This window comes from Plecotus auritus (assembly GCF_963455305.1).
Source record: "Plecotus auritus genome assembly, chromosome: 9".
NCBI classification, from domain to species: domain Eukaryota; kingdom Metazoa; phylum Chordata; class Mammalia; order Chiroptera; family Vespertilionidae; genus Plecotus; species Plecotus auritus.
In genome coordinates this window covers 134,083,230-134,107,919 of record NC_137783.1, presented here as the reverse complement: position 1 = coordinate 134,107,919, position 24,690 = coordinate 134,083,230, and the positions used below count along the sequence as shown (strand labels likewise).

Here is a 24,690-nt window from a genome sequence, read left to right as displayed (position 1 = left end):
GAGAAGTTGATAAGGCTTCTTCCAGTGCCCATGTTTATCACACACACACACACACACACACACACCCACCCACCCACCCACCCACCCACCAGAAAAATCACCACCTCTCTCCCTCAGAACCACCTTTTGTCACTTTCTTCCCCCAGTTTTCTCCCTTTCCTTCATTTTTCTATTTTATCTGTCCCTTCACCAGCACCACAAATCCAGCTTTTGTTTGACAATCTCAAGGTATAGCATGATTACATTTCATATCATTGCTATTTGTCATTGAAACACCTTAAATTGAACCCCTTAATATTATGTACCTATATTACTAATACACTAAAATGCTAAATATTTCAGACTATTGTATTAAAACTACCACCTGAAATAACAATGTCCAAATTTTGCTTTAAAAATACACAATAGAAAACTAGGGGGAAAGGTAAATGGATAAAAGTCATATGAATTAATATTGATGGATATTGAAGCTGGGTAATGGGTACTTGAAATTCATACTCTGTAATTGGGAGTACTTGAAATTTTTCATATTAATGTGTAGATGCTGTATAAACGTAACTTGGAGATAATGAGAAATAGTTTAAGAAGTACGATCATGAGGAAAATGTTTACTTTGCCATTTGCAGTCTCTTAATCAAAGTTGTTTACATTGTTAAAGATTTAGATTTTAAGGAACTTTGCCTATTTAAGAATATGCAGTTAAACCCATTCAAAGAAATGTAGATCACAAGGACAGCTTTGCGTGGCCCTGACTTTAACAGGCTTCTTTTAAAAGGAAAGAGAAATCTTGAGAGAAAAACTGGGAACTAAAAGCAAAATAAGTACTTCTTGCTTACTAGCATGAATGGAGATATAGGAAAAAAATAGAAAATACCACAGCACTGGAAAACCTCATTTCACAAAGTCTATTTTTTCCTAATAAAATGTATTAACTTCAGATTCCATTAATCTTATCAGTCAAGTGCTATGGTTAGTCAAGTGCTATTAGTCAAGGATCTGGTCTAATGTTGACCATTTTATCACAGTTCTTTTCTTCTAAATTAAATTTCAGTGATATAAAGAGTAAGAATGGATGGGGAGATGTCTGAAATTCTATAAAAATTCAACTTGTAAAGTCCTCAAACTCATAAAAGTTTAAATATTTTTCAAACTTCGAAGTAGGCATGTTTCTCTACATTACTTTTATCTGTTTATTAAATACTAGACAGCCCTTTGTTGGGTATCTTACTTATGGCCAATTTCTTTTAATCTGAATTGGTAAGATGTTCACTATATAAATGTTTACATGTACAGGCAATGTAGTAACTGGGGAAGGATAACATTTTGTTTTATAAGATGTTTATACCATTTCACTCATTTTAATGTGAAATCAGGTTTTAGAAAGTAGCAATAATAAAACTTAATTTTTGAAATGAAATGTTTAATGTAAGAGCCAAGTCTATGAAAACTATAAAAGATCAAAGTAAAAAGAAAATAGAAATTGTTACTTTTTAAATACAAAAGCATAGAATCAGAGTAAAACAAGTTCAGCCACTAATGAGTGCCTGGAGAATAAAATTCAGTTGTTGCCATTTCCTCTTTGTCAAGCAGATACTACCAGCATTAACAGAGTTGCTGACACTTTGAATAACTCCACTATCCATCCAGATCCCAAGGGAGAGCCCAGTGAAGAGAGGAATGCAACTGCAAAGACTTTTTATGATTCTTCTTTTCCCACAGAACATGTAAGTCAATTAAAAATATTGCCAAGCAGACCTTAGTGAGCTAATTCTACAGATATGTGTAGAACTGTATGCATCTGGATGCTTTAAGACCTAACCGATCTCCAAAATAATATCAAGAGGGCAGCATGGCACCATTTTTCACAATTAAGGTTGATGGGAAACAGCAGGAAAAAGTCACAGTGTATAAATCAAATAGATATAATCCAGCCTGCTTGTGGAAGGAGAGTGTGAGGTAGTGTATTATGGTACTTCTATATTTTAGTCACCTAAACTTAGGAATAGTGGCACTGGCACATTTATTTAAACTTAAAATACAACTGGTCACAGTTTGAGCACTTAAAATTATATTCTAATTAAACATGCCTTAAATAATCAGTGAATAAATTCAGCTATTTTTAGTAGGGCTTAATGTTACTTACATTTGGGAAACTGTTGTGAAGGAAGAAATTTATTTTAAATTATTTCAGTTAGAACAGAATATGAAAGGATCAAATGTCCATTAATATATATCAAGTATGAATATAAATATTAAACAAAAGATTTGTAGAGATTATATGTCATTTAAAAAGCAACTAACTACAAAAGACAGTTTTTTGGTAAAATTTTTAAGTTTCTTATCTTGGTGTACACAAAACTTTAGTGAAAAAAAGGCTATGTTCAAAGTCTAAAAAAACACAATTATACGTATAACTGCTAAAAGATAACCTATAAATGTTAGGAAAGATTACTTAAATAATTGCATAATGAGCTTTTAAAGCTATTGTTTTAAATTTTACAGATGTACATTAAGTAACTTTTTCTTCAGCACATCGAAGATGAAAATTACAGTATTAACGCCTTAACATGTTTTCACAATAAATTTCATTTTCCTTTTTAAGTATGAGAGACCCCCACTGAGGTAGTATAAACTTTTCTTCTGGGAGGGTTAAAACTAAAATCAGGATTCATCTATTCACCATTGTGTCAGCAGAAATCATTTCAGCTTGATGTGTACAAGTGTGTATCTTTAAATATGGTAAACCTGGCAATGGGAAATCCTTAGCCAACTAGGTAAGTCAGTGAAATCAAAGCAAAAAGGAAAAGCTAGATACCAATTTCTAATTAGGTTGAATACTTAACATTTATTATAATTGTCCTCTTTTCAAAGGTATAATGGGAATTTCATGTCTCCCTTTCAAGCCCATTTTTATAATTAACCCAGTAGTTCTATTCTTTGTGTCTAATCCTAATGCTTTTCTTGCAATTAATGTTTTTAAGAATTTATAGAATTAAAACTTTTTCAAAAAAATATTCCCACAACAGTCCTGTAAGGCACATCTATTTTACAAATGAGGAAGCAGTGACACAAATGTGAAATAATACCAAAGCACTACCTGTGACGGACTTAAAGTAGGTCTCTTGGCTTTTAGTCAAATGCTATCTACTTTCTCAACTTTCATAGTAGAAAAAAATGTTTCTTAAAATACTAATGCATGTAAAAAAACTCAGCTCAATGGCTAGAGACATTTTCTAGATTTTACTAGGTGTCAAGCACTATGCTAAGTACCATTGTCCCCACTGAAAGCTTGATTGCCAATCAAGATCTAATGTGGGACACATTTAAAAGCAGATCTATTCTTTTGCCTAGACTACTGAAAATGCTATTATCCTTGCATTAAACCAGACAAATCTAGTCTCTTTATGAAGTCTGTTTACTTGCTCCTTAATATTTTACACTTTTCTAAATAGGGCTGTCAGGTGACAACTGGTGGGCCAAATGCAGCCCCCACCCCTTCATTTTAATTAAGTACAATTTTATTAGAGCACAATCACACCCATTAACTATTGTCTATGGCTACTTTTGTGTAGCAATGACAAGCAGTTGTGAGGGAGGTCACTTGGCCCACAAAGCCAAAAATATTTATTTCTGGCTCTTTACAGAAAAAGTTTGCCTACCGTTGTTCTAAAGACTAATTTTATGAAGACTTATAGCCAGAAAGGGAATGAAAGTTATTCATATTTTTCAACGTATTTTTATGCACTCTAGCCACACCAACCCTGTAAAATTTTAGGTATATATTATGAGCTAATCCCCCTTCTTGATACTTGGAGAGGGTTAGGTTAGTAGCCTGCTGCAATCTTGGTCATACCTAGGAATGAGGATGGGAAATAGGGGCCAGCGTAAACAATTCATTTTATACAATGAATTAGGTTCAGTGAAGTTAAATTTTAAAATGCAACCCCAGGACTAGTACCAGATCTTTGAGTCATACAGAAAGAGGAATTATTTTTAAAAAAGAGGTAGGAAAGAGCAATGATATGTGGCTACATATAGAACTAGAATTATTGCTATAGGCTGCAAAACCGTAGTTAAGCTAAGTAAGACAAGTTTTGTTAAAATCTTGTTTCTCTCTACAGGCAATCCCTGCTTCTGCCCCTCCCACCAAGTAGCTAGTTTAGGGGAAGGAACTAAAGCAGATATGTGTAAATGTCTCTCTCCTCCCCATCATCAAGACAAAAAGTCAAAGAATCAGAATTTTGGAAAATGGGCTGATTTGCACTTGATGTCAAATGCACCAAAATGCATCCAGTATTTTGATGGCAAAACAGGACCATTAAATCATAAGGCATCAATCATTTAACTTCAAAATCAGCAGCAACCTAGATTTCAATTTGATATATTTCTATGTATCAGTATTGCATGGGTGACTGTGTACATTCATTTTGGCTCTGTAAGCTAAATGAAGTGTGGTGAACTTACTCATATGCGAGACATTATCAGAAATACACATTTACCCATTTTTTCCTATTACCACTTACTCTTTTAAAAAATCCTTACTCAAGGACATACTTTGATTTTAGAGAGAGTGAAACATCGATGTGCGAGTGAACGTCAATTAGTTGCCTACTGAACTCGCCCTGACCAGGGCTCGAACCCACAACCCGAGTACCCGCCCTGACTGGGAATCAAACCCTGTGACCTTTTGGTGTGTAGGACATAGCTCCCAGTCATACCAGCTAGGGCATCAGTTACTTTTTACAATAGCATTTTATATCTAAAAGGAGCTGATGAGAAAACTAAGGCTCACAAAAATTAAGTAACTTATTATCCTGGCAGTTCTTGCCAATACTTTTGTTTTCATCTCTGTTATTTTATAAGAACATAGGCAATTATATGAATACAGTATCATCAAAAGGATCAGAGGCTAGAACTTTAAGGGGACAGGTGGCTGAATTCCTTAGGACCAAGAAGAGCAGTCTGTAGGGAACTGAGATTAAATGTAAACAGTTAAGAGCCTATAAAAAATTACTATGTAATCTCACTTTGAAAATGACAATATTTTGAATATGCCACTTTTATCAGTGCAATTGGAAAAGATTTTAATGTAAAGCAGTATTCAAAGATCATCAAAGATTTATGAGCAAATGACATTCGTCACAGCCTAATGTGTAAAAAGAAACATTTTTCAAAACCTTAAATATTCAATATATTAAACTAAAGGCCTGGTCCACAAAATTTGTGCACTGGTGGAGGGGAGGGTCCCCCAGCCCCCAACCCAGGACCCCTAGGGGGATGTCTGGCTGCTGATTTAGGCCTGATCCCAGGCAGTCAGACATCCCTCTTATAATCTGGGACCAGTGGCTCCTAATCGCTCACCTGCCTGCCAGCCTGATCCCCCCTAAGTGCTCTCCCCTGCCGGCCTGATCACCCCTAACCACCTCTGCCTCAGCCCCGCCACCATGGCTTTGGCCAGAAAGTCGTCCAGATGATATCTGGTCTAATTAGCATATTACCCTTGTACTAGTATAGATTATGGAACATGGAATAAAATGGAGCCATGTTCCTAAAAGACTTTAATACAGGGAAATGCTAAAAATGTTTTTAATACAGCATAGAAAATATGATTCAAATTTTTAAATAGTGTATTTATACAGAAGGGACCAGAATATTTACATCGAATTGTTTAATGGTGTTTGAAATCTTGGATAATTTTAATGTAGTTCTTACCCTATTCTCTATTTCTAAATTATAACATTCCCTTTTAACAAGAAGTTTTATCTGGTAATCTAAGAACACCATCAAAGGTGTGTGTGTGTGTGTTTTTTTTTTTAAGAAATTAACTCAAATTTATTTGATAGGGATAAGTTAAAACAAATATTCGATTAAGAGATAAATTACAACACATGCATAAAAGGGAATATTTTGCAGCCCCTGACAATAGTTTATGAGAAATTTTAATGACCTAGGAAAGCACCTCAGTGGGAAAAGCAAAGATATAAAATTCTAGAAAATTATTGATCTATTATACTAAAAATAGAAAAAAAGTCTAGAGCAAATAGTACCCAAATGTTGATCAGTCTCTGGATAGTGGTTTAACTGATTTTTAGTTACTTTATACTTTTCTCTATTTTCCAAATTTCCAGTATTTTACTATCAGGGAAAAAAATAGAAATGAACATTTTTAGCATAATATTGTGTGACCCAATGTAGTGCTTTGGAAAACATGCCAACTTCCAAATACTGCATTGCTCTTTCCTGTGTCTCCAAAAATGGTGCTCTGAAGCATGAGAGGAAACATGAAGTAAAAGGCAGTTTTTAAATGGTAGTTTACTTCTGTTAGCATTTTAAAATTTACCCTTGTTTTGATAGAAGATACAAAACATAGACATGTTTGGGAAAGGAAAGGAGTAGAAGACAAAACAGATTTTTATCTGCCTGTTTTAAATATCTTTTCTTTCAATGTAAGCTCAAGACCTTTTAGAAAATGTGTGTGGTATTCCTGGACTATATTAAGAGATCTTGAAAAGCTACTACATAAGCCTACAAATTCACATTTTATAGTTTCTTAGTGCCAAAAGGTTAATAGTTGGAAAAAAAGCCAAGAAAATGGTGGCTTTATCACCTGCTCATAATTGCAAAAGCTTAAGGATATTCTTTAAACTTATTTGTTGATGAGTGTTTAGAAAATGAGTAATAACTTAAATGGTAAAACAAGTTTGGTCTTTCCTAGGTGAAAACAGAGTCTCTGAAATCAAATCTACAAAGCCATTTTCAGGCTCTCAACATTAAAGATACTACTGATTTAACTGTGTCTTCTTTTGGTGAAGGTGGCTGGCAGAACCTGGTAACAAATCAAATAAAAGAAAGGGAAAAGTCCCTAAGCTTAGAAAATGACAACCAATCTAAAAAAAGAAAAGCAGAAGAGATGTTGACAAAAACAGATTAATATTTTCAGTGGTGAATTAGAGTACTGATGTGGTTTCGATTAGAGCAAAATGACTGTTACATCTAAAGCTTTACAGATGTACTCACTTTTCCAATTTTTTCTGATGTAATGAAGTTGTATTACTGCTATGTTTTTGCCCATAAAATGCTTCAGAGTTAAGATAGCTGAGACTGCAAAGTTTGCTGTTAGCATCTAATTCCCCTTAAATTGGTCTTTCCTCCATATACCTTTCATCAAAGCTCCTGTTGCACCTTCAAGACCCTTCCTTACAGAACACAACTTACATATTATACAAGATAGACACAGTGAGACCCTTAGTAATTTATTACATTGTATCCTCTGAAGACTGTAATTTCTTTTGAATTTGAGACAATAAATGTTCAGACTGTTGTCAAATTTCAGCTTAAAATGTTTTACTATCATTTAGATGTTTCCCCAAAAGAAAAATATTTATAGCATAAAAATTCAGGTATCAGAAAGACTCAAAAGGCTGTTTTTCACTTTGTTCAAGTTTTGTTTCCAGGCATTAAGTGTGTCATACAGTTGTTGCCATTGTTGTTTTCCAAATGTCCGATGTGTGCTATGACTGAAAAATTAAAAGTCATTAGTCAAGCTTTTATCTTCTTGTATTCTTTTACAATACTACATACTTGTATCTAGTCAAAAGCAAGGTTAAATATACATAAAAGACAATTTCAAATTGTAAGAGAATTAGCAGCTTATTGTAAAAAAAATCTTTATCATATTGATTCTGAACCTTCTATTTTCCTGAACTACATAAAACAGACACAAAAGTCATTAGTATTCTAGCCAATGCTGAGCCATTAAATGAAATGTGCTGGAAAATAGGACTTTCATTAAATAAGCTAATCAATTCAGTCTGAACTTTAATAAAATTATGATAAATAGCAACTATTTAACTACAGTCAATTGATAAGAACATAACCTTAGTTCTCTAAACATTTAAGTGAAATAATCAGAACAAACTAAATTGTTCTACAAAATGCTGCAAGTATTAAGTGTCTTACCTGACAACTACTTTTCGCTGGGTCTGATCAATTTTACAGTAGACCATTTTTGTTTTCACGGCTGAAAAAAGACATTTTACATGACATGTTATATGGAAAATGCCTAAGAAAAACAGCTTAAGGTATGAAACTATGACCAAGCAAGACATAATAAAATTTGACAGTTTTCTAACATAATTTTACAAGCTGGCTCTTTGAATCTAATAAACACAGCAATATGATGCAAGTAAGGAGGAGGTCATTTATTTATCCTATGGTTGCTGGGCTAATCAATACCAAATATCATATATTGTTCTTTTTAGTACATATATATGTTTTATTGATTTTTAGAAAAAGAAACATCGAAGTGAGAGCACAACACTGATCGGCTGCCTCCCACATGACTCCCCTCCCCCAGTTTTCGTTAAGAATTCTAGATATTCTCCTCTACAATCACACCTTAGGGGGTTGGAGGGGAAGATTTCCTAATTAGATATTTCTTTGTAAGTATGTTTAAGAATTAGAGCATTAGAAGCCATGTGAATAGTTATTTTATTAATTGTACAATTCCCCAAACTTAGATATAATACCATTGTTGAGGAAGAAGGTCCTGTTTCCAGGCCAATCATAAAAAACTGATAATGGTTAATATCTGCAGGACATTTAATACATGCCAGGCACTGGGCTAAGTGCTTTACCTGCATTAATTAATTTAATCCTCACAACTACAAATTACTCCTATATTCCTATTTCATAGAGGAAGGAAGACCTGGTCTCAAACCCAGGTCTGATATAAAAATCTAGGCTTTTAACCACACTATGGTATACCACCTAAAGGTTTTTGTTCTATATGATTTTAAGAAATAGAACAAACACCAAAAACCACATAGCAATTTATATTTCCATTGAATTTTCACTCTATAACAATTATAATCTGCTAATTACTAAACATACACATTTGTTACAAAAGAATCTAGCTTTGTTAGCATATGGTTCAGCTTCAAGATCAAAAATCTTATACTGCATAGGTAAAAGACAAATAGAAAAAAAAAAAGTTCTAATTGCCTTACCATCAATAACAAATGCTTCAACATCATCAGCTCCAATCTGAAGTTCCTGTTGCATTGTATCAAAAGAAATTTCTTTATTTTCCACTGCCATTCCCATAAAAGTAAGTAGTCTCATTTTTGCCATATTCTGTTCATGTAATAGTCCTGAATAACAACACAATAGTGAAGTTGAATGGTATCAATGCTAATAAAAGATCAATTACAACTCTTGTGTCAAACTGTAGAAGTCATTATGTTGGGCACTTTATATATAGAGTAATTTTGACAAAGCTTATATTTTCAAATCATAAACTGACCCCATAATTAAATTATGGAGTATTTAAAATGATTTTTCTAGAACTACATTTATTTATTACTATAGTGTTATAGGTAATAGATACAAAGTTAATAAGACTGGGCTATAAAATATTTTTAGGCCCTAAAGTTTTTTTTACATCTTAACTTACTTTATACTTACACACTTTAGGAGATAAAATGTACAAAATCCATTTCATAAGGAAAAATTTTATATAAATGAATTACTTAATGCTTATTTTTACTAATAGGTCCCGTGTTTAAATGGAGGATTCCTTATCTACTTATAACTTGTTCTGTGTTTTATTAGGAAACATGAAGTTTTAAAACATTTTCATACACATTCAGTCATGAAAACATTCCATGTCCCGTCTGGTCACTTTGGATTTAATATTTAAAAGTTAAAACTGTATGCCCAGCCAATGTGGCTCAGAGGCTGAGCATCGACCCATATAAACCAGGAGGTCACAGATTCCTGGTCAGGGGATATGCCTGGGTTGTAGGCTTGATGCCCAGTAGGGGGTGTGCAGGAGATAGATGATTCCCTCTCCTCACTGATGTTTCTCTCTCCCTTCCTCTTGTAAATCAATAGAAATATATTTAAAAATTAAATAAAAACTGTAAAAGTGTGTTTATCACTTTACATTTATAAACTAAGATGATTAATACTAGAAAAAATTAAACAGTACCATTAACATACTTGTTCTTTACAAGGCCTAAGTAGAAAACAGTACAGATAATTCAAATTTTTGCCTTGCAATTTCTAAATGCAACATAGTTATAATTATTCATATCAAAAACAACTGTCAGACCCTTTTAAAAGGAAACTTAACAAATTATCTGGTCCTGCTCCTTTCACTTTAAAAAATAAAATTGAGGAGTAAAGAAGTGAAATGCTTTACTTACAGTCACAAAGTGGCCTCAAAAATAGGTTAATTTATAAAATAAATAACTAGAAATATAAATATTTACAAATTCTGAATATTCAAGTGTTTACCTGTTTCCACATGGAAACTGAATTATAACATATACACTTGATTTGATGCTTTTCTATTATAAAAACAAGTTTCTAAAATTAATATAGAATTACATGCCTCTTTTCTCTGAGCTTTCCAATTTGGTAATCTCACCAAGATCATAACCCTTTTGTAATTAAGAGCCTCAAGTTTGTATTGTTTAAAAAGTTCCCTCTAAGCACTCCACAAATAAACTTGAAATATATAACATTTATTATTAGCAGATGACTAGGAAAGCCCATTAATATAGCACAAGTCTGTTAATTAACTATAATTATGATGCAGGCTTTCTATTTGGCACAGATTCAACAAAAACACGATCATCATAACTCAGATGAATGAGGTACCCAAGTAAGTATTGCTAACCAGTTTAATGGAAATCTACAAGCATCAAAAAATCAATTAGTGCACATTAATCCTAATTAACAAATGAAAATTAGATGCTGATTAACTTTCTGAAGCAAGAAGGTAGCAACTGGATAACACCAGACTACATGTGAACATGTTAGGGCAATTCAGATGACACAAGATAATTCTACTGTTGGCCCAAATTGTCAGTTAATAAATCCCGTCTGGTCACTTTGGATTTAATATTTAAAAGTCAAAACTGTATGCCCAGCCAGTGTGGCTCAGAGGTTGATAAACTGAATGTTTTAATAAACTGTTACCATCTGTAGAATCTAGACATTTGTAACCAAACTTTAAACTGTAATAAATGTCTAATAATATATCTAACTAAAAATATACATTCAAGATGTTTTCCACAAAGCATCTATTACAAACAAATTTCTAATAAAAGACTGCTAATTTGCATGGATGTAAAAGAAACAAAAGGCAAAACAGAATTTGATTTCCAGGAATACTATGTTTCTCCTGTTAAGGAGAACAAATACTAAAGATTTTTCTCAAGAAAATTTCTTATCATTCCCAGTTCTGTGGGCATACATAATCCCTTTTAATATGTTAAAATGATAAAAACTCCACAAATTTCTAAGGTATAATTTAAAATACTCTTTAAAATAAAAATTTAGTGCTATAGTTATAAGCTTACCATAAATAAATAAAAATATCAAAGAAATGAAAATTATTTCTAAAATAAATTATGTAAAACTATTCATTATATGTCAGACAAGGGGAACCTACGTTTAAAAACATTTCAAGTTGATGTTTAAAGTCACTACATCAAAAGAAATCACCAAACCTAGGACTTTTTGCTCTCAAAATCAAGCTATTCAGCGCCAGTGAAGTATGAGTTAAAGACTTGTAGGAAGCTGTACTTTATTTCATGAAAAGTAGAACATCACCTTCAAAGAAGAAGTCATAGTGTTCTGTGTCATATTTCTATTTTAAAGTTATAAAAAAAATCTAATTTTATGGAAACATTTATTCATTACTAATATGTCAAAACCTTAATGCAGTAATAAAAAAATGTGCATCACTGAGCAATTTCTACATTGTCACTGACCCCTGCCTTAAAATGCTGCAATATAAAAAACGTAATTTTAATGCATGCAATAGCTTATGAACCAGTGCTCCTTTGAAACAGTCAATTACACATCAATGGGGGAGTGTCAAAGTGTTAATTACTACTCCTTTTTCCTTGGTGAGTAAATAAAGGGGTTGCTGACATTAACATTCCATCACATAGCTTCATGCCACAAAACAAATTAAATGGGACAGAATGTGGTTTTCTGGGTCTAGTGCACCTGGCAAAGCATTCTACACAAGCACACTCGCATCTACTTTATCTTGGTGTATTTCAAATGCCTTATTATGTTCAGAATAATTCAGTCTTGTCCAATGCCAAAGTTTACAGGTGACAGGAATGAATGATTACTATATTGAGAACTAACAGTATAATCAAACTAGATTATAAATGCATTCTTTACCTATGTCTCAAACCAGGAAGACTAACAATTAAATTTTAGTATGAAAAATGTATAATGTATTTTGATTATTACCTAGGCGAAAACAAAGCACCTTTGCTTCATAGTTGACTTTATTCTCTTAGAACAACTTAAACTTGTTAAACTATAGATTTCCTAATTTTTCTTTTTGTAATTTTAGTATGTTAAAGACATGCTCTAGAAGGAAAATACTGAATCTACATGGAGCTTGCTCAGTGAGGACAGTAAGAGTCAATTCAAGTTGGTGTACATTTACTGAGCTCTGATGCCCTAGAAAGATAAAGGCAAAATCATAAAGTTAATACTTACTTTGTGTCTTCAACAAACTGTAGTTAGGATAATTTCTCCTATCATGTAAAATCACAAACCGCTTTCTAATCCCATCTACAGCTTTATTTAAATATGCTTAGCAATACCATATAGTTCTATAATTTGTTAATTTGGGGCTAGGGGTTTGCACAAATATCACGAATGCTTTTGGTTTCTGACTCCCAATTCATTCTAAGTAATACTTTAAACTGCCTATCTTTATTTGTTGCTATCCATCATACACCACTGGTTAGGTCAAGATCATACTTGCTGGATCTCACAGTACAGAACAGTTTTAGAATAGCACATTCCCATTTCTCTGTACCCCTCCAAAGAATACACCCCATAACTTACCAAGTGAATCTATGAAGTCTTTATTATTCTGATAAAACTTGACATATGATGCCAATTTAGCATTCACAAAAATGGTTAAAAGCTATACAAACCGAGACAAAAAAATAAAGATACAATATTCAATATAGAAAAGTTATAGCTCAAAATACTTTTAAGACACTGACTCCCAGTAATATATTTCTTTCAGTGCAGACATTTCAATAAGTTTGATCAAATTACCATCTAAACCATTTGTTTAATAAAAGACTCACTTAGATAAATCAGTAAATACAGTGAGCTCTAAAGATGGTGGTAATGGCATAGTACAAATGGAAAATAACCCAAAACGTATTTATACTTGTACTTGAAAAGAATATTAATGTGTTTTAAAATATAGGATTTACTTTCTTAACTGGGCTAGCTGACACTATATAGTAAAAAGAAATTTCTATTATTTAGGTTCATAATGGCCAGGCAAGTGAGAAGATGAAGGAAAAGGAAACAGAACAGAACTATATTCAGTAGTTAGAGAAAAGCTAATCCTAAATTTCAGTCTGTTCCTGATACAAAAAGAATAACTAGTTCTCTTTCCACCTCTATAGACATGTTCACTAATACAAAGTAAGAGAGTTCTTTTATACAAAGAAAGAGTTCTGCTTTAGTATGTTAAATTTAGGAAAAGATAATATTTTCACATTAAGGATAAACTACTTACATCATGAATAAGCTCGCCTTCCAAAAATTTGACTGGTTTTAAAGTAAGAAGATGGTCAAAAAGAAATGCATTTGGATCTTTCAATGCTCGTACAATACACCTTAATTAGAAAACAAAAATCCAAGCTCAGTCTTGAAATTCAGGTATGTCTTGCTGAGTTTGCAGGATGCAATACATTTAATTCAGTAAAATATCCAAGAATTCAATATACAGAGCATAAGAAAGATTGGGGTTAAAACAGGCCAATAAATCTATACATCAAGTATATCTGTTTAACAAAATAATAAATAGTTGGAGAAAAAAACATAGCTGGAAAGTACCACAAAGTAATCAAAGAATAAATAAAACAGCCGCAGCATCCTACCATATGCCAGACACTAAGGTAAGGATTAATTCAATGAATCCTCATAATATCCTGCGACATATAGTCTTAACATGCCCATCTTATGAATGACAAAACAGGCTCAGAAGGAGCTCACCCCGTAAGGGCTAATTAAGTGCTGGAGCAGGCAGTCTAACCTCAAAGATCTTTTCCACTAACTACCCTTTCAACCAACACCTATCATGTATACAGGTCCTGTGTGAAGCAATAACTCTAAGTTATCATAATTTGTTTCATAAATTTGAAAAGCTGATTTTGTTCTTATTGCTACTAAGCAGACTTACAACTATTTGAAGCCATTATTATTATCGGGAATAGGCTAAGCTAATTTTTAGCAAGCCACCAACTTTTCCTCATCTACACACCTTCATAAGTTAAAATTGATCTAAGATTAGATTCTATTTTTCAGGTTGAGATTTTCAACCCATACCAGCAATTTCCCAAACAGCAAACAGTATGTAGCTAGTTCACATACAATTTGTGGTTCTTCCAATACCAAATTTTCAACTTTAGTATCTCTATTAGAATCACCACGGAGCACACAGTATCAAATGGCTTTGGATCATTGGCAGGTGCAAACATGATTTCAGTTATATGACTGAATACTGTAACTCATCTCTAAGCTGCCGATAGTCATCATTAGAACAATGTGTTTTTAACATTACCTGTGGGCATCAACTCGAGCCTGAGAAGCATTGTCTTCCGTGTAACTTCCTAGCAATTCTACCATGACTTTTGAAGCGGCATCACTAAAAAGAAATATTGCTTTAAGAATTTCAGAATATCTCACTGCTATTCATTCATTAAAAAATATTTACTATGCCAAGTACTGTGTCAATGATACATACAATGGTGACCAAGGTCCTGCTCTATGGGAAAAGTCATGGCACTTTCTAGAAGATAAGGCAAACAATAAGCAAGCATGTGCCATGAAGGAAATAAACAGTGATTAACAGAGTCAGCATCATGACAGACTGAGATGACGCCTTATTTCTCCCCTTAAAGTTACAAGTCAGGCAACCATAATTCAACAAAGAATCCTTTGCTCAACACACAAACACGTCTGAGAGATACATGCATTGAGACATCTGAGGGTAGGCATATCAGAAGCAGCAGGGGTGGTGGAACAGGGGGAAGGACAGACACGGGTCGCAGACAGTCTGGCACCTGCCCAGTCCCAGCTGATGCGGTAGTGAAGGAGTTGGGCTGCAGCCCCCACAGGGCAGCCCAGAGGGTAGGAGGGACAAAAGCAATGTTCTGGCTTCAGTGCCCATTGTGGCTAAACCCAGTGATGGGGGCAGAGATGGGTTACAGCAGTGTGGCAGCTGCAAAGTGGTGGCCACCATTAGTAGCAAAAAGGCCAACCCACAGAATCACACCACGACCCCCGGCCACCCCTCACCAGTAGAACCTATAGAGGCAGCAGGGATGCCACCGACAGCACAAAGCAGCTGGTACCTTCGGGTTACAAGGAGGCTGCACTGGGAATTCGCAGGCTTGAAGCCCCATTGCCCTCCACAAGGGTGGTGCACTAAGACTAAGGGGACCTGGACATAAAAGGGCATTTTCCACAACTAAGGCAACACCATCTCACCAAGATCCGAGAGGTAAGAGAAAACAAAAACTGCACTATCTACTGGAAAACAAATGAAAGACCACTACTTACCAATCCACTAGCAAAACCATACTTAGAAGAGTTCACTACCTCAAATGCCCAGGCAGAGAAGGTAGCTCAGAAAGAAAATGAAGTCTCCAGAAACCAAACTCCCAAGACATGGAAGACTATGATTTAAATGACAAAGAGAATCCAAGATTGCAGTTATGAACAAACACACACACACACAAAAAAAAACCTCAAGAAGATGCAAGAAAACTCAGAAAGGCAGTTTAATGAAATCAGGAATAAAATCAATAGGAAAAAGGAACACTTTGCCAAAAAGACTGAAACTATAAAAAATTTTTCTGGAACTGAAAACCTCAATAAATGAGATGAAGAATGCACTAGAGAACATTGAAAACAGGGAAGACTAGATGGAAGAATTAGTGAGCTTGAAGACAGAAATCTAGAAATGACTCAGGCGGAAGAGTGAGAACTGAGAGTTTAAAAAAATGAAAGAACTCCACAAGAACTGACTCCATTAGAAATAGCAACATAAGAATAATGGGTATACCAGAAGGAGAAGAGAGGGAGAAGTGAACAGTGAGCCTATTATTGATGAGCACTTCCCAAGCCTATGGAAAGAGCTGGCCCCTCAAATTAAAAAAGCTAAGAGAATTAATTATCTTATTTCAAAAAGACCTTTTCGCTGAAACCGGTTTGGCTCAGTGGATAGAGTGTCAGCCTGCGGATTGAAGGGTCCCAGGTTCAATTCTGGTCAAGGGCATGTACCTTGGTTGCGGGCACATCCCCAGTAGAGGGTGTGCAGGAGGCAGCTGATCGATGTTTCTCTCTCATCGATGTTTCTAACTCTCTATCCCTCTCCCTTCCCCTCTGTAAAAAATCAATAAAATATATTAAAAAAAAAAAAAGACCTTTTCTAAGACACATTATATTAAAACTGTCAAAAGAGCCGGGTGGGTTCTATTCCGGGTTAGGGCATATGCCTGGGTTGTGGGCTTGATCCGGGCTTGCAGGAAGCAGCCAATCAGATCATTGTCTCTCATCGATGTTTCTATCTCTCTATTCCTCTTCCTTCCTTTCTCTCTAAAAATCAATAAAAATATTTAAAAACAAAACACTAAACTGAATGCTGACTACTTACTGAGTATATAAAAGAATAAATATTTTGGAAATGAAGTTTGTTAGGTAGGCTGGATACAACCCTTAGGAACCCAAGATCTTGCAGAAACTCAATAGATATTTTAAAATTTGGAGTTATCTTTAATAGGTAAAATTTACAAAAATATTTATAGCAACTCCAGAGAACAAAGGAGAGCAAATTCATTTATCTTTAAAAATCAGCCCTCAACTACTCATTTTGCCTGTAAGTTTTAAGACATTAATTCTGAATACCTTTTCTTACAATCCACAAGTGCCTCATAAAGTAGCCTTAGAAGGGTGTGTTTTTTCTCAGTGGTAAGGTTCCAGTCAGAAATCCATTTTCTAACCTATGATGAGATGGATAAAGAGAGATTTAGTAATACAGCTGAATATGTTTTCACAATTTAAAATGTAACATTTAGAAAACACATATTTGCTACTTTGATTATAATATAAAACTACACTTATAAGCAAAACAAGTATTCCACATAATAACTCACCTGATCCAGCTCAGTTGGAATATATTGGATGGCCCCACAAGATGCTGCCACTTTAATGAGGCTACAATATACTGTATATCTTACAGGAGTATTCTTATCCATCCCATGGAAAAGGTTGCTTAGCCTGGTTAACAAACCAATAATAATAAAAAGTTTGAGATCAGTAACTACAGTGATTAAGTTGAGAGTATCTGCTCTCACAACAAACGTGAGACAGACACTATTAATAACTTCACGTTAAAAGGAGGGACCTGAGGCACAGAGAGGTTAAGTGACTTATCCAAGGTCACACAACTTATAAAAGCCATAGCTGACAGTCAAGTTTCAGAATTCTTACTTTAAACCATCAAATGACAATGACATGAAAAGAGCCCCTGGAAAAAAACAGCCTTTTTCAGTTCTTAACTTACAACTGCAGTCTCAGAGATGGGCGTTCACCTTCCCGAAATTTGACCAGCTTTTCACAGAGGTTTTCAATCAGAGCTTCTTGCTTTTCTGGCTCCAAGATCAACAGGAGGGATACCACGCTGTTCATCACACTTTCAACATCTACACATGACATGCATGGATAATACAACTGTGATACTATGACACTTAATGTATCTGAATTTCCAGTATTCAAAGACCATTAAATATAAGACACTTGTATATTTTATTAAAGAAATAAATTATTACCTAAGATTTGGTTTTCAATCAATAAAACAGAAGATTGATTTACATGTCTACTTATACAGTGGCAAGACAATCATGTGGAAGTTATTGGTTAGGTCTTAGACTAGGATACTCTCCCAATTAAAGAAAACATACAAATAGAAAAGTTATTTAGAAATGAAAGCTATGTATTTTCTGACTGGGTCACTAATTTTCAAGTGTAAGCTATTAGTGATCTACCAAGTTTAATCTGAAACCTTAACTAGAGATTTCAGGACTCCCAATTCTCAAAATGTCCCATTTCATGTCAATAAATAGGCTGAACTGGCGTGGCTCAGTGGTTGAGGGTCAACCTATGAAGGTCAAGGTTCAATTTCCAATCAGAGCACATGCTCAGGTTGCGGACTCGATCCCCAGTGTGGGGCATGCAGGAGGCAGCCGATCAATGATTCTCTGGCATCACTGATGTTTCTTTCTCCCTCTCATTCTCTGAAATCAATAAAAAATTAAAAATAAATAAATAGGACATCAACCAAATAATTAAATAGCTTTTAGATTACTTGTTATTATATCCCACTTGATATTAATCTAAACCTTACAGAAAAGAAGTGCTTCATTTTTTTCTTCAATTCATTCTGAAATTATCAGTATTCAGTGTGTACAGTAACACACAAAAACATTTCACATGTAAAAAAGATGTTTTCTCAAAATGGGCTTACTTCATAGGTATTAACAGATTAGAAAAACCTGAAAGTATGTACAAAGATTAGAAACAGTGTTTCAAAGTTCTAAGGTCTGAAACAAAAATTCACAAGAAAATTTTAAAAATAGGTTATTAGAAATATCACAAAAAAATTAACAACAAACCTTTATCATCTTCCTTCAGACATACATCGCAGGCTTCAATAATTTGAGCTAAATCTACATGAAGTCCACCTTCTGAGTTCTCTTCTGAAATTTCAGCGCCTTTAGATTTCAGATAAGCTCGAAGCTCAGCAGCCTGTGGAATCAAACAGGGTTGCTATACATCTATAAAACTGACTATGAATGACAAAATCTCAAACCATTCTGTCCTATTTCTAAAAAAAATGAATATAAACGCCGTATTTAACAATGACTTTACCTCATCCATCATCACAACCCCCACAAGTTTTCCTCTACAACTCCCAATGGGTACACAGGCCCACTATGGCCCATATATATCAACTTCAAAATTTCTCTCAGATCACCTATATCCTGCTAGAATTATAGTATATAGCAAAAATCTTTCTAATATAACCCAAAGCCTTTTGGTGTGTGTGTGTGTGGGGGGGGGGGGGGGGGGGAGGGTGAGATCTGACTTGGTAAATTCAATTTGTTTTAAAGAAATAAAATGTTGCCGAAACCGGTTTGGCTCAGTGGATAGAGCGTCGGCCTGCGGACTGAAGGGTCCCGGGTTCAATTCCGGTCAAGGGCATGTACCTTGGTTGTGGGCACATCCCCATTGGGAGGTGTGCAGGAGGCAGCTGATCGATGTTTCTCTCTCATCGATGTTTCTAGCTCTCTATCCCTCTCCCTTCCTCTCTGTAAAAAAATCAATAAAATATATTTAAAAATAAATAAATAAACAGGGTCCCCTTAAAAAAAAAAAGAAAAGAAAAAGAAATAAAATGTTACTGCTCTGAGGTGTGCTTAACACCACCACTTTGAAAACTTATAATTACCTTGGTACCAGAGTAATTACTTGTTAATTAAATGTCTGAGAACCTATCTGAGATGAGCATTTGGGGAGCCAAAGATAAAAAGATGATGCCTTTGGCCCTGGCTGGTGTTGTTCAGTTGTTTGGAGCTTTGTCATATACACAGAAAGGTAGCAGGTTCAACCCCCAGCCAGGGCACATAGCTGGGTTGCAGGTTCGATCCCAGTTGAGGCCTTTATGGGAGGGCAACCCTTTGATGCTTCTCTCTCTCTCCAATCAGTAAGCATGCCCTCGGGTGAGGATTAACACACAACAACAAAAAAGTGACGCCTTCAAATGCTTCCTTGAATAAAATACTTATATCAAATTGGATCTACTATAAAATTAACCTTTTGAAATGCAAGATGCATTATCTGGATCAGAAAGCACCTTTGCACCTATAAAAGTATAACAGCAGGGCTGCATCCAGTATTTAGACATTTTCTATTCTAATATGTACATATAATATTTAATAACTAGTTCTTCTTAGAGTTCAGTAAGTATGGCAGCCAAACATTAATGCAGATGGTATTTAAGATAATATGAGGAACTGAAAGAGAGAGTTAAGAATACCATTAGTAAATGCCTAGGTATAATATTTTCTAAACCCAGATATGTTTTGGCTACCTAAGAAAAGTATATTAAATCTGTAGATCTGATGATACTATCCTTTCAGATAAAAACATAGTCACTTCACATATGAATTGGTAGTAAAATAAGACTTCATGAAACAACTTCACCCTGTGAGAGAGTACAAAAAATATCCCTGGCAAGTACACTTCGATATGAAGAAAACACAGCATCGTCAAAACAAAGGCACTTGGTTCAGTTTCTACTTTGTAGACACAAAGTGAATTTTTCTAACTATTCAACCAACAGTTTTTTGTTTTGTTTTTAAACTATCATCCTCACTGGTTACGAATAGTGTCTGTGGAGTGGTACAAACCAAGGAAAAGAAACAAGGATTCTGAGCTCCATTTCGCAATTTTAATTAAACAGAGAATTTGATCAAAGTTAACCTCTTGAAAACAAAATCACCTCCTTACCTGAAAGTAATGGCTAGAGTAAAATTAATATATTACAAGAACAGTAGCATAATTTAAGTAGAAATGACGCTTTAAACCTAATATATACATATAAACCTCACTTTGGGTTATTTTTTTCCATTGATTTTTAGAGAGAGTAAAAGGGAGGGAGGGAGGAAAGAAAGCAACATCGATGTGAGAGAGACACATCCGTTGGTGGCCTCCTGCAGGGCTCTGACCAGGCCAGGACAAACCAGGTACACGCCCTCAACAGGAATTAACGCCACCCCCCCACCCCGAAACACACACTCTTCGGTTCGGTTCATGGGCCCACGCTCTAACCACTTAGAAACACCTGCCAGGGCTAAAACTGAAATATAATCAGTAACAGTGAGAGTGAGAGAGAGAGAGAGAGAGAGAGAGAGAGAGAGAGAGAGAGAGAGAGTGTGTGTGTGTGTGTGTACCACATCTACAATTCTACAAGTATGTTAGAATAGTAATGATGTCTTCTATGGAAATCAAAATTTCCATGTTAGTGGCATAGCAGAAAAATGACAACACGACTTCACAGAATCGTTTCTGCAAAATTACCTTAGAGATCATTTCATGTTTAGTTTCGCTCCCACCAACCACAGTTTAACTTCTGTGATGGGGAAAAGTGCAGACCCCAAACAGAACATTTAAAAATGTTAGGACGGCTCACCAGATGTATGCCTAAAACCATGAAGGTGGAATTGACGTTTTATTTTCAGGTTAAGAGACCTCTCACCCTTGCACATTAAGGATATAAAATATGGTCTATGTATAAAATAGGTCTCCTGTGCCTTTGTGACCCCATAATACCGTTTTCATCGTCAACAAAATTGTTTCCTTAGACGGCTGACACCATCGAAAAGTTTGCCACCTCCCACTGCGGATGGGACTGCATTTGGGGGACTGAAGCCGATACCTTTCCCAATGAGTCAAAAAGTACCGTGTCGTCAGAAGTGACTCCGGGCTGAGAAAGTACAGACACCGACCAGGAAGTCGGCGGGGAGCGAGGGGCCAGCGCCGGGGCCGCCGGCCGGCAGGCGGGTGCGACTCCAGGACACGAACGCGCGCCCCTGCTCCCGCGCGCCGGTCTCGCGTCCTCTACACTCTCACGTGTGGAGGGTGAGCTGCGGTTCTCAACCCTCGAGTCGGCTCCGTGGGGCGGCGTCCCTCCCACCCAGCCCCCACTCGGCTCTTCACACCCCAAGGCTCCCCAAACCCCGCCCTGGCGGCCCCGCGGCCCGGGAGCACACCTGGTCTTCCTCACTGATGTCGATGAAGGCCGGGACGCTCATGGTGAAGGCCCGGGCGCGGCGGCCGCTGCACTCGCAAGCCACGCCAACCGGAAAAGGAGGCAGACGCGCTCCGTGACGCTTCCAACCGCTTCCGGGTCACCTCGCGCGGGCCTCGAGGGGCGGGGTCACTGGGAGGGCGGGGCCACGGGGGCGGATTCCACCGCGGCGGCTGGAGGCGGCGGGCGGGCGTGCCCTGGGGCTGCCTCCCGAAGTAGTAATTTAAACGACTGTCCTGTTACCGCCATGCTTGCGCCTCCCTGAGCCCTCTCTGCTTTGGCGTCTTAGGGCTGTTGGATGAACGAAAATTTCTTGTCATCAGAACAGTTGTTCCGTTCTAGCCTCGCCCCCTCTGCCAGCCTCTCAGGCCGCGTCTCCTGACGCCGCAAACGCAAACGTTGCTCCCAGCAAGCAGCCCATCGGCCCTGCCTGCCTTTGCAGGCCACCGAATCTGACCCTCTTGGCGGTCCTGAAAGAGCCTTCGAGGTGTGCATTTGTTGCTGAGCCCTGCCATTATTTTTTTTTGCAAGTTATAATTTCACCCATTTTTCAGCCTTTGTTTAGGAACAACCTGGCAGGCAGTGTTCTCTGCACTGAGGATAACAGTAGCTTTTACAAGACGCTCTCACATGCAGCCTAGGTTCCAGTGGGGTATATGCAGGCCATAAACATTACAAAGTAATTATAAAGGCAGTCCTAGATAGCATCATGTTGTATAGCATGAACTCCAGAGTCGAATTCCTTGGGATGGAATACCTGCTGCACCATTTGATGTATGTGTGATTTGGGGAAATTGTTTAACCTCTGTGTTTCAGCTTCCTCTAGGGAAAAGTAAATTAGTATACAAAGCACAGGGTGAGCACTGAATGTGTTAGCTATCGATATATGTAAAACCCTAACCGACAACTAGTCGCTATGATGTGCGCTGACCACCAGGGGCATGCACATAACATGGCGGACTTCAGCAGCAGGCAGCAGAGCGTGGAACATGACGGGCGTTGGCCACAGTGGGATGGTGGAGCAGGTGAGCAGGGGCGCCAGACCAAGGCAGGACGCCGGTCACTGTCATTGGGGTGGGCCTCTGGTGGTTACCGAAAATTCTTTTCTCACGCATGCCATGGTCCCACCTGGTACACCCGCTGCTGGCGCCAGAGCCACTGCTTGCACCTGCTGCCAGCGCCCAGTGCTGGCCCTGATCGCTCGGTGCCGTCGGTGCAAGAGGCAGCTGCTGGCCCCAATTGCACCTCAGGGCTTCTCCACCTCCTCCTGCTCCTGAGGGGCGATGGCGGCCAGCAGCTGCCTCTTGCACCCACTGCTGGAGATGGCCCCACTCACCTGCAGCCAGCACCAGGGCGGGCGCTCGCACCCACTGCCAGCACTGGCCCCACTTGCACCCACAGCCAGTGCTGGAGCCGCCACTCGCACTCGCTGCTGGCATCCAGTGCTGACCCCGATTGCTCAGCGCCATCAGTGGGTGCAAGCGGGGCCAGCACCATTAGCTCATGGGAGTGGCGGCAGTGGGAGTGGGGCTGCCAGCAGACGGGACTGGGGGTTGTGGCAGGAGGGGCCGGGCAGGGGCACGGAGGATGGGCTGAAACCTGCTCCTGTGCCCACCGCAGCCTTGGGGCCCACAGTTCCTTTCAAGGTGCATGAATTCGTGCACTGGGCCCCTAGTTATTAAATAATTAGTGGCCCAGTGCATGAATTTGTGCATAGTAAAAGGAAATTAATTTGAAGAAATATTTTAATATCACTATTCACCTTTTCTCTATAATAGAAGTGTCAACCAAATTCACAATCGACAATGACAGATTGAAATGCGCGCGCAATTGGCGCCAGCGAGAGTTTTAGATGCATCACACGCATGTGAGTCAACTTCGCCTTTTACAGATATAGAATAAACTTGCTTAATTAGACCTGTTTTTTGATTTAGCTAAACTTTTTCCAGCCCAGTGAGGCACCCCAACTTCTCTTTCAGGTAATTGTCAGCAACACAGCAGTAAGTATCAACACGAAGCAGATTACTGTAGATCACACAGGGAGAACAAAGGGTAAAATATTTAACTGTAGCACTGTTTGACTATATTCTGCACAGTGAGAAAACCTGAAGTCATTTTCAAGGTCCACCATTTCTTACTTCTTTTCAGTAGGGTCAAGTTTCTAATTTTGAATGAAAAATAGATGGATTACAACATTCTAGAAAGATATGGGACAGAGTTGTATGGTTTTTTTTTAAGTGTGGCAGAGACTGATACTTGTCAGTTCACTATCCATCCTCTTAGAAGCAAAACACTCCTATAGTGTGGGTGTGGCAATGTACCCTTCTATGCAATTAAATGTATCAGCCTTATTATGGCTAGGGATAGCCCATGACATGTAAGTGGGAGTTTTGGGAGTAGCTCCTGGGAAAACTCTATAAAAGGAGCCAACTCACCTTGGAAGCTGACTCTTTTGCCCTTGCCCCATTTCTCCTTTCTGCCTAAAACATGAACTTGGTGGTGGGAGTTGCAGCAACCAAACTAAAACTAAGATGTGGCCTTAGAGGTGGAAGCCATGATGATGGAGAGGAAAGATGAGAGGAGCCCATACCCCTGATGACATCAGGAAGATATGTTGGCTATGACTGTCTACCTATGGGCTTTTTAACATAGAAAAATAAACCTCCATCTAGTTTAATCCACCATTATATTGAATTTCTCTTATATACAGCTGAACCTAATTCTGATTAACACAGAGAGAAAACTTTGAA

General features: G+C 37.1%; 2 protein-coding genes across 2 annotated transcripts in view; one reads left to right on the top strand and one right to left on the bottom strand.

The window, feature by feature from the left end:
* The window catches only part of CCDC73 (coiled-coil domain containing 73), a gene marked incomplete at both ends in the record, with an annotated part of 77,602 nt that extends 70,671 nt beyond the window's left edge, over positions 1-6,931 (top strand). The window contains 2 exons of the mRNA XM_080640677.1: positions 1,591-1,724; positions 6,716-6,931. Of these exons, the coding sequence (XP_080496803.1) occupies positions 1,591-1,724; positions 6,716-6,931 (350 nt within the window). The remainder of the gene's footprint in view (positions 1-1,590; positions 1,725-6,715) is intronic.
* On the bottom strand, positions 135-22,047 carry EIF3M (eukaryotic translation initiation factor 3 subunit M). The gene is made up of 11 exons (XM_080687494.1): positions 21,903-22,047; positions 18,744-18,876; positions 17,636-17,774; positions 17,226-17,349; positions 16,978-17,072; positions 14,630-14,713; positions 13,583-13,682; positions 12,889-12,970; positions 9,009-9,152; positions 7,960-8,020; positions 135-7,517 (listed from the first exon to the last, which is right to left on the bottom strand). Exons 1-11 carry the CDS (start codon positions 21,942-21,944, stop codon positions 7,397-7,399), a joined length of 1,125 nt encoding a protein of 374 aa, XP_080543620.1. The 5' UTR covers positions 21,945-22,047; the 3' UTR covers positions 135-7,396.
* Between the last annotated feature and the right edge of the window lie 2,643 nt (positions 22,048-24,690).